This window comes from Dermacentor albipictus, chromosome 1 (genome assembly GCF_038994185.2).
Source record: "Dermacentor albipictus isolate Rhodes 1998 colony chromosome 1, USDA_Dalb.pri_finalv2, whole genome shotgun sequence".
NCBI classification, from domain to species: Eukaryota; Metazoa; Arthropoda; class Arachnida; order Ixodida; family Ixodidae; genus Dermacentor; species Dermacentor albipictus.
The window spans coordinates 208238427-208250900 of record NC_091821.1 but is presented as its reverse complement, the minus strand read 5'-3'; the positions used below and the strand labels follow the sequence as shown (position 1 = coordinate 208250900).

The 12474-nt window shown below is 47.8% G+C and overlaps 1 protein-coding gene across 2 annotated transcripts in view; it reads left to right on the top strand.

The window, feature by feature from the left end:
- LOC135906667 (sodium-coupled neutral amino acid transporter 7-like) overlaps nt 1–12474 on the top strand; it is a 71116-nt gene that overhangs the window by 36598 nt on the left and 22044 nt on the right. For both annotated transcript variants that reach the window (XM_065438201.2, XM_065438202.2), the window contains exons 3-4: nt 7966–8087; nt 10476–10674. In XM_065438201.2, coding sequence (XP_065294273.1) covers nt 7966–8087; nt 10476–10674 — 321 coding nt within the window. The remainder of the gene's footprint in view (nt 1–7965; nt 8088–10475; nt 10675–12474) is intronic.

Genomic DNA, 12474 nt, shown 5'->3' with positions numbered 1-12474 from the left:
ACGTGAATAAGACAGAGAAGCACTATCAACGACACAGCAAACTACGGCGCGCGGCTGGCTCCTCTCCCGCGTGTTATGCGCAAGGCCGCCACCAGTGGCGCGTCCATCGGCGCGCACTACGCGTATAGAAGCGCGCGGAAACGTTGTATGCGGGTTTTCGCTGTGTCCTGAAAGAACTACATTATTCAGTTTTTATTTAAAGGAAACTGGGTTTTAGGACGTTAGGGACATTAGGAGTTCATTGAAACCTAAATTCTCGTCTCATATACCTGTCTAGAGGCTATACAGCAAACGCTTACGAAGTTTTCCCGGATGCCCTGAAAGAACCGAAAACGGCAGCAATTCTATATTCAGGGAAAGTAGGAGACATGCTATGGGTGGACATTACAGGAAGCCTGAACTATATAGATGTACACCTTTTGTATGTGTGTACACCCTTTGCAGCAGATGGGAGGGCTCAGAAGAAAAAAACAAGCTTTAACAAATTTGTTTTCCAGGGCATAAAAAAAAGACACAAAATTTATGGAATAAAACGGACTGCATTGATTTATATCGTTCTAAAGTTAGGTTAGCATGTGTCATCTTGTGAGTTTAACCAGTCAGGGAATATAACGTTTCATATAGTTCGTGTACCATTTTTTTTAATGGTAGTGGTTTGCTGCATCTACATTGTTCGTTGCTTACAAATGCAACCTCGATGTGCGTCACTTATCGAAAGACACAGGATCCAACCTCCTATAAGGACGAAAAACGAAAGGGAGGACAGTCCTGGTAAGGCTGTCTCAGTCATGTTAAGAAAAACCGGCTTTTAAAGCCACGTCTAATGTCTAGCTTAGTCTGTCAATGGACGTCTGGGTCGGTACGCAGTACAGAATTTGCCGCTGTCCTAACCCAATGCTAAAACGGAAGCGAGCCCAGAGTTTGGCAATTGAGAGCAGCATTTTTAAGTCGATACTCTGCGCTTGAGTTTCTTGGCGTGAAAGCAAGCTCGCCATCCGGTATTAGTTCCATCTGATTTTCAATATATCTGTGTAGCGTAACCTAAGCGCACCCCTTTTCTCCCCCCCCCCCTCATTGTATATACTGAGAAATTATTCCGCAAGCAGCTTTTCTCTGCAGAGCAACAGCTTGACTTGGCTTTCTCTCTCGTTGCAAAGCAGAAAGCCTCCTCAGAAGTTCCTTTCAATTGGCTCCCAACTTCAATGTAAGCCTTTTCTGTTGTCTTATTCCGAGGTAATGGGCTGTCTGACAGCGCAACTCCAACTCGCGCACTACTATGGAGGAATACTTTGCAGGTTCCTTTTACCGTCACTAGTAAAGCGAAAAAAAACGCAAGAAACCAAATCCTGGTTGCACCGCTCATCCGAAGTTCACTGCACTGACTCGCCAAGACGTCATGGATTTTGACAGCGTCTGCGCGGATCCGTAGTTAAATGTTTTTCATTAAAAGAAAGGTACGCCGAACTTAAAGGAAGTCTCAACCTCGCAAGTTTTGAGACCCTAACCTGGCGTCAAGAACGGCCCAAGTGCGACAACAAAAGTTGAAATTCATGACGTTACATTTACTTGACGGCACTCAGGTTACAACAACAAAAATTTAGAAGAGAACGCTTTGCCTTCATTTCTTCGATTAATTACCGAGATTTTTCTCGCAAAATAAAAATTGTTTTGAAGAGTACCATTCTTATCTTTCAATAGATTAAGCGCCAAAAGTGACGGCACACAAACGGCGCTTAATCTATTGAAAGCTATGCACCAACTAGCCCCACAACGTGTTTTATACTGCACCATTATTATCTGGTTTCAAGTTGGTCGCTGCAGAGAATCTGTAGTGATGGCTGCTCTAACCTTTCCCACCTTTCCGTACGTCCAGAGGTACCCACATGTTTGAGCTATAGTTTTTGCTATGGGGAACCCGCATGATATATATAGAATTGACCACATGGCTATCCGCAATTAAAGAAAAAAAAAACTGCTTCCAGAAGTGGGCAGCCAGCACACCAGTTTCCACTCTGTAATAGTGAAAAAGCGCAGCTTTCATGGACGGTAGATGCGAATTCCGAAAGCTATGAAGAATCTACGAGGGAATAAAAAAAAGACGTGATTTGCTGCAGAATGCCAACATCCTGCCTCAACTCTTGGAAACATATTTTTCATGCACCCTCGTCTGCTCTTATGTTTACTTCTGCGTGTCAAGACAGGTTCTGTTTTTCGAATCTTTCCAATATTTCAGGAAAAATAATTTTTTACATGTTTTTCTTGCGCCTACAAAATTTATCGAAGTTTGACATCTCTACACTGCAGTCCCACAAGACGTCGACGTGACCAGCCGTGGTTGCTCAGTGGCTATGGTGTTGGACTGCTGAGCACGAGGTCGCGGGATCGAATACCGGCCACGGCGGCCGCATTTCGATGGGGGCGAAAGGCGAAAACACCCGTGTACTTAGATTTAGGTGCGTGTTAAAGAACCCCAGGTGGTCGAAATTTCCGGAGTACCCCACTACGGCGTGCCTCATAATCAGAAAGTGGTTTTCGCACGTAAAACACCATAATTTTTAAGACGTCGACGTGCCACAAAGATAAAACTTCAAATGAATAGGGTGCGTCCGATGGGTGATGTGCGGGCAAAGTTTGCTGTGTTAATTACGGCCTCTGCAGTGCACTGCGTACACTCTAAAAAAAGTTCACACCCTTTGGGGTGTGTATCTGCACCACAACAATAATCGTCACCTGCCTTGCTTGCGTTTCCTTTCTTGAAAACGCCGCGCCCGCTACTTTCCTGTCGGCAATGCTATGTCATGCTGATAACGCGCATGCCGTCCGTTACTGGGAAGTACCTGGCTCGCCGCGTTAAAGAATGGAAAGGCCGATAAGACAGATGGTGTTTATTGTTGTGTGGCAAGATACGCCCCAAAGGGGCGTATCGACTTTACTTGGAGTGATATGGAAGCGATCCGGAGAGTTTTTCACAAACGGCGCCGAATTTAGCCTACTTTCCCGTGACAAAAAAAATAAGTCACTGAGATCAAACCTTGTAAATATATGGGGGATATTATGTCATATGAGCATGTGATGTTTCGTGGTTAAATTGGATTTTGCTAAATTATTTGAGTGCTGTTTACGTAAATATCTTGGAAAATATCTACAGATTCCATAGCTACCCTAGTTCTCCATAAGAAACGTAGGAGGATGCCTATAAACAAAGAGGACAAACCAGGAGACACAATCTCGACAATGCTATTCACTGCATGCTTGGACAAGGTATTCAAGCTATTAAATTAAACGGCAAATATTAAATTAAACGGCGAATATCTCGGCAACCTTCGGTTTGTAGATGACATTGTCCTGTTCAGCAACACTGGGGACGAGCCACAACAAATGATTGAGGACTTTAACAGTGTATAAGTGGGGTTGAAGATTAATATGCAGAAGACAAAAATAACGATCAATAGCCTGGCAAGGAAACAAGAGTTCAGGATCGCCAGTCAGCCTCTAGAGTCTGTGAAGGAGTACGTTTACCTAGGTCGATTACTCACAGGGGACCCTGATTATGAGAAGGAAATTTACAGAATAAAAATGGGTTGGAGCGCATTCAGTAGACATTGTCAGATAATGACTGGAAGCTTACCAATATCATTAAAAAGGAAGGTGTACAATCAATTCATTCTACCGGTGCTAAGATATGGGGCAGAAACTTGGGGACTGACAAAGAAGCTCGAAAACAAGGACCGCGCGAAGAGCGATGGAACTGAGAATGCTAGATGTAGCATAAAGAGACAGGAAGAGAGCGGTGTGGATCAGAGAGCAAACGGTGATAGCCGATATTCTGATTAGCATTAAGAGAATGAAATGGAGCTGGGGAGGTCATGCAATGCGTAGGTTAGATAAGCGGTGGACCGTTAGGGGGACAGAATGGGTGCCAAAAGAAGGGAAGTGCAATAGAGGACGGCAGAAGACTAGATGGGGCGATGAAATTACGAAATTGGCGAGCGCTAGTTGGAATCGGTTGGCGCAGGACAGGGGTAATTGGAGATCGCAGGGAGAAGTCTTCGTCCTGCAGTGGTCTTAAAATAGGTTGGTGATGCTTCCCAGTGCCCCGAGAGAACTGTACGTGACAAGTTCTCATTCAGTAGGAAAGGCGAGCGTGTGATGTGGGGGGAACTTGTAGCGTTCCTAGCTTAATTATGAGTTTTGTAAGTAATACTTTTTCTGCGCATTTTCGTGCGTCATACGAGGTTCGTAGTAGGTTTTCCCGGTGTGCTTGGAGTACTGAACGAGGCATCTTGTTTATAATTGACACTTAGGAGAAGGGTAGTGAATGATGTATTGACAAAGATCAGTGTTTGGGTTAATTGCTGCCTTTGCAGTAAATTACACATGGAATCACTCTGGAGCATAAGCGAGCTTTAAGAACAGGCGCACAGTTTATCTCTGTCCTGGGAGACTTTTACCTGTCACCAAGATAAAATTTGGTGAAATTGTGGGGAACATTATGGGGCTGATGCCCACGCGAAATTAAAGCTGAGGGCTGCTGAGTATACTGCTTCTGCTAAAAAGGCCTCAAGCTCGAAAATGTCATATGCGGGCAACGTATTAAAGTTGTGAAATTATACGGGCAACTGGGGAATCGTTGATGAAACTCCTCCAAAGAAACAACTTCGCTGGTAATTAAGCTGTCATTCTGGAAAGTTTCACAAGCTTGCTGGAAATGTTTTTGCATGAACTGACTTTTTTTATACGAATCAATCTTTTAATCTTGCGATGGATACGCCCCTCATTTGTAAAGTGTTTTGCGACTGCTCATTTTTGCGAAATGTTACGTGTTCTCTTAGAACTAGCTAGGTGCCTTCTTTTATTTTTACAAAAAAAAATGAACATGTATTATAATGCATAGTCAGTTGCGTATTAGATGAGGTATATACTTTTTTTTTGAATAATGTAGAAGAGTGCGAAACGCTTTAGCGAAGTGCACACCGAGAGTGTGAAGGCCAGGGTGTGCAGTTGGCGCTATACAAATCACGCCTCTGTAGTGTTGCTTGTCCGTTAATATAGCTGGGTGTTCCATCGACGAACAGGGCGAACAGCTACGAATTCTCAAGACGGTAAGCTGACCGCCGAAAGCGTTTCCTGCCGATGGTGGCCCGTGCAGTGCAATAAAAACTGCGTGAACGAAAGAAATCGCGGCTAGTTATGGCGACGCGTCATCGATGCGATATCGAGCCCTCTCTGATGGAATAAATGGCTTGTTAGTTTATAGAGCAAACACTTTTGGTCGAAAGATAGCGCGAGTTTTTTGGGCGTTGCTTTGTGCATTTTTTGAAATCTGTGATTACCTTGTCAATGCGCTAGTCTACTGGAATAAAACACATCAAGAGAATGCTGGAAAATTTTGGAAAGCACAAGACTAGAAAGATTTGGTGTTTTTCGCCTTGTCTAGAGTGGTCGAGTGGCCGGCTACGTACTGCGCCACCTGTGTACAGGTAACCACTGGGTTCGCGATCTGTTGCTTACAAGCGCATGCGTGGAACGCGCATGTGGCGTGGCCATTCGTCGATGTTACATGGCGTCGGCCTGTACCTTGCGAGCAATGGGCGACCAAAATGAGTGGTCCTTTGTCCCAAAAGTGGACCAAAATATATAGAGTGGTCTTTTTGACCACTATATATGAGTGCGACTTACACCATCCGCGTGTAAAGACATGCAGCGCTAGACAGCGACGCCGGGGCTTGCACGTGATCCGCGTCACACGTATACCACGGCGGTAACCTTCTGGTATGCGTGCGTCGTGTCCTGCATATTGCTACATGCATATTGCTGCAGTCAGACATGACCTATTTCCCGAACAAACAGCAGTTCTATGCCGCTTTTTGGTTTTCTACCGCGACATATCTTCCACCTCAACAACTCGCAATTGGGTCAGACTTGTTCAGCATCACATAAATACTGGTGATGATAGTTCCATTCATCGGCGGCCATATCGAGTTTCTGCATCCGAGCGTAAGGTTATTCAAGGCGAAGTGAACAACATGCTTGCCAAAGGCATTGCTGAACCCTCGTACAGCCCTCGTTGTGCTTGTTGGAAATAAAGATGGCACGTGGCGATTTTGCGTAGATTATCGTCATATAAACCCTCTGTCAACGTCTGACAACAAGTGGGTCGCTGTGGCGACAGATTACGCCACGTGCTATGCAATCACCAGAGCGCTTCCATCAAGCTGCGCCACAGATGTCGCAGATTTTCTTTTACAAGTCATTTTACAGCGTGGATCTCCACGCACACTGCTCACTGGTCGTGGCCGGAAATTCAAAAGTCAACGCCGACATCATGCGGTCCCGCTCGACCAGGTACAAGCTAACTACGTCTTACCATCCACAATCTAATTGGCTCGCGGAGTGTCTGAATGGAACCCTGACAGACATGCTTGCAAAGTATGTCTCGTCCGACAATACTGATTGGGACCTCAACTGCTCTACCTTTCATCACATTTGCGTATAATTCCTCGCGCCATGACACTGCCGGTTATTCCCCGTTCATTCTGTTGTTCGGCCGAGAACCAACATTGTCACTGGACACATCCCTTCCATCCGCCGCACCAGAGGCCAGCGAATATTCACGTGACGCCATCACCAGAGCAGCCCAAGCACGCGCAATTGCTCACGCCCTTGCCTCCTGACCTTCGAAGAGATGAAGGAAAATACCAGTCACAAAACACAAAGGACAAGAAGAGAGGTTCATACCACAACGACCTCTCTTCTTGTCCTTTGTCTTTTGTCTGGTTTTTTCCTTCAACTATGTACCAACTGGCCCGGATTTCAACCCTCCGAAGAAAACCAACGGTGTTTGTAAGATCGACAACATCAGACGTGCACTTTTTTGCCTGGGCATCTTCTACTGCTGTGTTCCCCGACTCGTCACGTTGGGCTGTCCTAAAAACTCCTGTATCGGTACACAAGCCCATACCGATTGCTGCGTGCCGTGACTCCACTTGCGTATGAAATTGCCCCAGTCAGTATGCCAGTGCCTCATCTGCCCTGCATTCCACTGGCGTTCTGCATGTCGCATGCCTCAAACCTTATTTCTCTCCTGTTAACACCAATATTTAGACTCACCGGTACTGTGCTTCTGCTGCTGGGGGTAACGCTATATACTTGCATATTGCGTGTTTCTTTTGGACAATGCGCGTGGGCGCCCCGACGAAGACGGGCTGTCTCGAGCTGTCTTCGAGAAGTCTCGAGCTGTCGGCTGAACTGGCCAGCGCTGCAGTTTTTGTAAATGCACTTTGTAAATGCACTTTGTAAATGCACTTTGTAAATAGTCCTTAGTGTTCAATCGATCGTTCGCGTAACAGTAAAATTCTGCAGCCGAAGCAGCTTCCCTGGATCTCGAACGGTGCACTTCGAGCTGCGGTGACGGCACTTATATGAGCGCCTCCAGAGCTTGAGGTAGCTTTGTGCCGCAGCACGAGCGAAATGCTGGCTATTTTGCGTTTAGTGAGAGGTTATTTCGCATACTCGCGGCCATCCGTAGATGCTGCCATTGAAACAAGCGCATGCGGTTCCCATGCTTGATCGGGAATGCACGTCAGCTAGGCTGTTTGCTCGACCTTTCGGAGGCTGAACGCACACGCAGGCAGCTCCTGTTCAGATGGCTGAGCACAAGCCAGCACCCAGAAAGATCTGAGGGCGGCTTGTATAGCTCTTATTCCCGTCTAGTGCCCTTGAAACTCCGCCGTTTTGTTTTTTGACGTTTTGTCCCTGTGTATGTACGGTGCCCCGTTTCCTTGAGGTTGTTCCGGGCGAATATCGCGATCCGGACGATGTCTCGGAAGACTTTGAATCCATCACTGCATTGCTCCTCGGGCCTTGCAGCGAAAAGCAAAAAAAAAAGATATAAGGTGCTGATGGACGCAGGCACTTTGTACCCATGTCGCAGTGGAGCCTGACAACTCGTGCCTCGAATCGCAGGGGTCGCATGGACCGTGGCCGCCTTCCTGCTGGTCAACTCTGCTTTGGGGGCCGGAGTGCTCAACTACCCGGCTGCCTACGACCGCGCTGGCGGCATTCTCTCGGCAACGCTTTTACAAATAGTAAGCTATTTGCCTTTTAAGTTTAAACGCGCGTTGCTTCGCTTTTTAAAGACATGCGGACTGAGTGAAACCTCAGTTGTCGCACGCTTCATCACGCGTTTATGTGCTTTTTTTTTTCTTTTTCATATTGCGTCTCCTATTACCTCTTCAATACCTCTACCCCACCGCACCAGTACATAATATAGCCAGCCGATATTTACACGTGGCTATATGCTCCATGCTTTTCCCTATAATTTTCCTGTCCGCTCTCCAGCGCGTCTTTAAGTGCGCTTTCTTTGCGGAAAGTACGCACGTATACGATAGACGAATCGGCGGGAACAGGCATGTAGCAAGCTAAAGGTTGTCACCGGCGCGGGTGCAGTGTACTACGACCTTCTAAGGCTCGCATCATCGTATGGCCGAGACACACACCTAACATGCATACTAAGCGGCAGAACGATATGGTTGCACACATGCTTTTCCAGGATTGACACTTCCTCCGAACATTGAGCTACTACATTTGCTTTGTTGTAGTGGAAGTTAAATGGACGCATCCATCCGCTGAACGCGGAAGACCGCGTGTGCCCGCATTTACATGTAACACCTGCATAGCACAACGGAATTTCACAAAATTTGTGCACTCGGGGATTTTTATGCAGATACGCTGGTGGTTCTTTCAACAGCTTTCAAGCGATGTCAGCCGCACGCAGTTGTTAGGCTATCGCTGCCCTATTAGAGCCAAATGCAATTCGGCTTTAATAAACCGTGATTCCTGAGCGTGCGAGCGTGAAGAACCTGAACTAACGAAGCATGTTGACACCATGCGTACACCTTCAAGAGTGCCTGCGTCCGTGTCTGAAAGCCACGGGAAACGGTACGCAAGAATTTTATCGAGTGGCGGCCTTTTTTTTTTTTTCAAGCATGACGGAACGGGTGGCGTCAGAGATGCGCTTTTCATTCGTTCCTTGACAGATGACCCTGTACGTACACTTGACGAGTGAGCAAATGCTGATTGAATTCTTCTTATTCTTGAGTTTTATTCGTGAAAACCTGGTGACGCCCGCGCTAACTTTTCCTCTTAAAAGCAGAATTCGGAATCGGATAAAGGCTGGAGTACACAGAGCGAACTATCGGCGTCCTAGCGACGAACGGTGGCGACAGACGGCCGGCGTCAAAAGTGTCGTCGGCGGCCGCCGATTCTGGCCTGACCAGTTTCGTGCGGCTACGAACATTGAACCGATCCCCGTGTAGAATCGTTCCTACCGTCATGCTTTGTATTCCGGTTCGTCTGCTTTTAACGGCGGACAAGTTGCGAGACGACACGATCAGAAATTCGTGGTTACCGCCTAACTACGCACTGGCGACCCTTATCGAGTGGCATCACATCTCGCTTTCTTGCAAGTGTCAAATAGATGCGGCCGTGTTAGGCATGCAGCTTGAACGCTACTCAGCCAACAGGTAATCGCAAATCATGCAATTGCGTCTCGGCGCAGGCATTCAAGCGATTTATGATGCCGTACTTTTACGACTTACATTGCCAAATGGCGGTTCTGCCAGGTTCTGCAAAGGCGCTTTTAGCGGCGACCGCAAGTACCCGTTATGTGAGAGGTGAAGTCTGCACGTAATTCGCCTGAAATGACAAGAGGCAGCTTAAAGAACCGCAATCGGGCCCATTGTTAGATTATTGAACGTGTTCGACAGCGTGACAAGTTTCCTGCTAAGGAGCCAGCATTTTGTCTTGTTTTTTAGTGCAGAGGTGTACAGCCTCCGCATCCGATGCGGTATGCGTGTGTGGTAATCCCACCTGTTTCTCTTTTAATCTTTAGTGCAGTGACATATTTATTTTCAATCGTGATAGTTGTTGGAAGCGGCATAACTATAGCCTGGATATACGAGTTGCAGAGCTAGGTTTTCTTTCTTTGTTTTTCTTGGTTGCCCGCTCGCAGTGAGGGATTCCTGTGAAAAGTATCAGGACCAAATTAACCGTATTAGCCACTGTATTGTTAATTGTATATAATCAAATTGTTAATGCCAAAAACCGTTACTTTGTCCATTGCATAAATATTACAATTTTACCCTATCTGGTCACACCGATGGCGATGCAGCGATCGTATGGCAGCGTCCGCCTCTTTTTCTCTCCGTGTAGTTCGTCGTGAAAGTTTGCTGCATGCCCAGGATTAAAGCGGTTAACCTCTTCATTGGCAACGCATAAAAATAAAACGTTCGCCATCATTGAGTGTTCGCGCGGAGCATGCTCCAATGTATTGTCACGTGGCACGTATCGCTTTAAGCCAAGCACTTGGGAAGCACTAGAAGGCAGGTTTGCATAGTGTGAGCTGGCTGCCGCTTAGGGGAGAGGGTGCACGCTTTGTGTTTCAAGTGGGTCACGGAACCACGCCGTTTTCGCAGCTCATGATCTGCTTGAATGTGGTGACGATGCTGATCCTGGGCTACTGCTCCGACCTGAACGGTGACACCACGTTCCACGACGTCCTGCTGACCACGTGCGGCCGGCGAGCCCAGCAGGTCGCGGCGATCTCGATCCTGCTGTCGTGCTACGGCATCAGCATCACCTTCCTCATCGTCATCGGTGACCAGTACGACCGACGTAAGATTTTCTTGTCTGTGTAATGTCGATAGGATGCGGATGCGATAGGATTAGACTTCACGCTAAACCGCGGGCAACCCTCGTTTAGTAGCAACGTGCCGTTGTTCCCTGGGACTCGTGGTGTAACAAGTTGGACACTACCTTCATGGGCCGGCCTTGCAACTTGCGAAGCCTGCGATATGCGTCTCGATGGATGACGCTTTTTTGAGGCCGTAAGAACCCTTGACCATGTGCGCTGCGGGTAAAATGACCTAGACGGACACGCTTCTTCCGCATCAGCCCCCACCTCCTTTGCTCTTTCGACAAAGGCTCAAGTGCAGGAGATAAGTCGTTCTCAAGTCAAGTGCTCCGCGACGATACGTTTGCTTTCTTATGTGGCTCGGTCACATACCTGTGCCTCTCTGCATTCTGGGCGCCGTGATTACTTCCCGCGCCTCAGGGCTAAAATAATCGGCGCTAATCACTACGTTATTGGAAGAATTGGCGCTCATTTGCGCCCTACTTCGTCCTTTGGCCTACGTCCACACACAGAAGGTCGCCGTGGTTAAATTGGTTAAGCAGCGTGTATCATGAAACGGAAGGTGGCGATGTGAACCAGTGACCGAAAATTTAACGATAACATTTCGTTTGCGACGTGACGAATGTGCGCTCATCTTGCGATTGGGACGCGTGACTTTCATACACTTCTAACCGTTGCCCAATGTCAACTTCGTCCGTGCGATGTTGTAGCTGGACTGGACTGTTCTGGATACGACCGTCACGCATGTTTCCATCACTGCGTGCGTGCGCGAAAGGAAAATGGCCGCTTTTATCGCTCACCCCGCAGGGGCGTCTGCGCAAGCAGGCGTTTGGTGTGTTGCGACACCACGGACCCGAGCACACGAGAGTTGGACCCTCCCGCGTGTAGCCGTGCGCGGCTTAGCCGTGTCCGGGGAAAGGGGGATCCTGGGGGTTGAGCCAATGCCGGGTGCTCGGACCTTTAAGGCCCCCCGGCGGAGGCAACACGCCTCTTTGGCCTCTGCTTCACGTAGACGGCACCCCCGGACTGACCCTCCCGGGCGAAATCGGTAGTCGCCTTTTCCGGTCTCTCTCTTCTCAAACCTTCGTCTTTATCTCTCACTTTACATCTTTCCTGTCTTCTTCTCTCTTCTATTTACTTCCTTCTTCTTGGCGGCAAGGGTTAACCCTGTGTGGCTATCCAATCTTGGGTACACCATGTTTGGTTATAGTGGCGGCGTACGGCTGGCGTCGTGCAGACTTGCATGCAAGCTCTGCCGCGTCCCCTCGTTGGGCTCCGTGGTGGGCGGTCGGCGCTGTTGCCGAATTTTTATACATTTTCATGGAAACTTCTTTCCCCAAACTTCCTGATCGCCCTCAGAAACGAGGGCGCACCGAAGACCCCTTTCAATTTTTCGGACGACAAGTCCACAACTTTCCTCGATTCCACGTGATTCACTCAGAAAAGCCAGACAAGCTAGTGCGATCCATTTCACCGTTCCTTGTTTCCAAGTCTTTGACCGAAGTTTTCGGTACAGGATATAAGGTGTCGAGAATGTCAAGTGGCGATCTACTTTTGGAGCTCCAAAATCAGCAGTACGAGAAGCTGCCGAAACTTGTGTCGTTTGGGGAGACCCAAGTAACAGTAACCCCGCACCGTACCATGAACACAAGCCGCGGTGTTGTCTCGGACGATGACTTGCTGGAGCTCACTGAGGATGAACTCTTGGAGGGCTTCAGTGACCAGAACGTTATCAATGTTAAAAGAATTAAGATCAGGCGTGACAGCAAAGAAATCAAGAC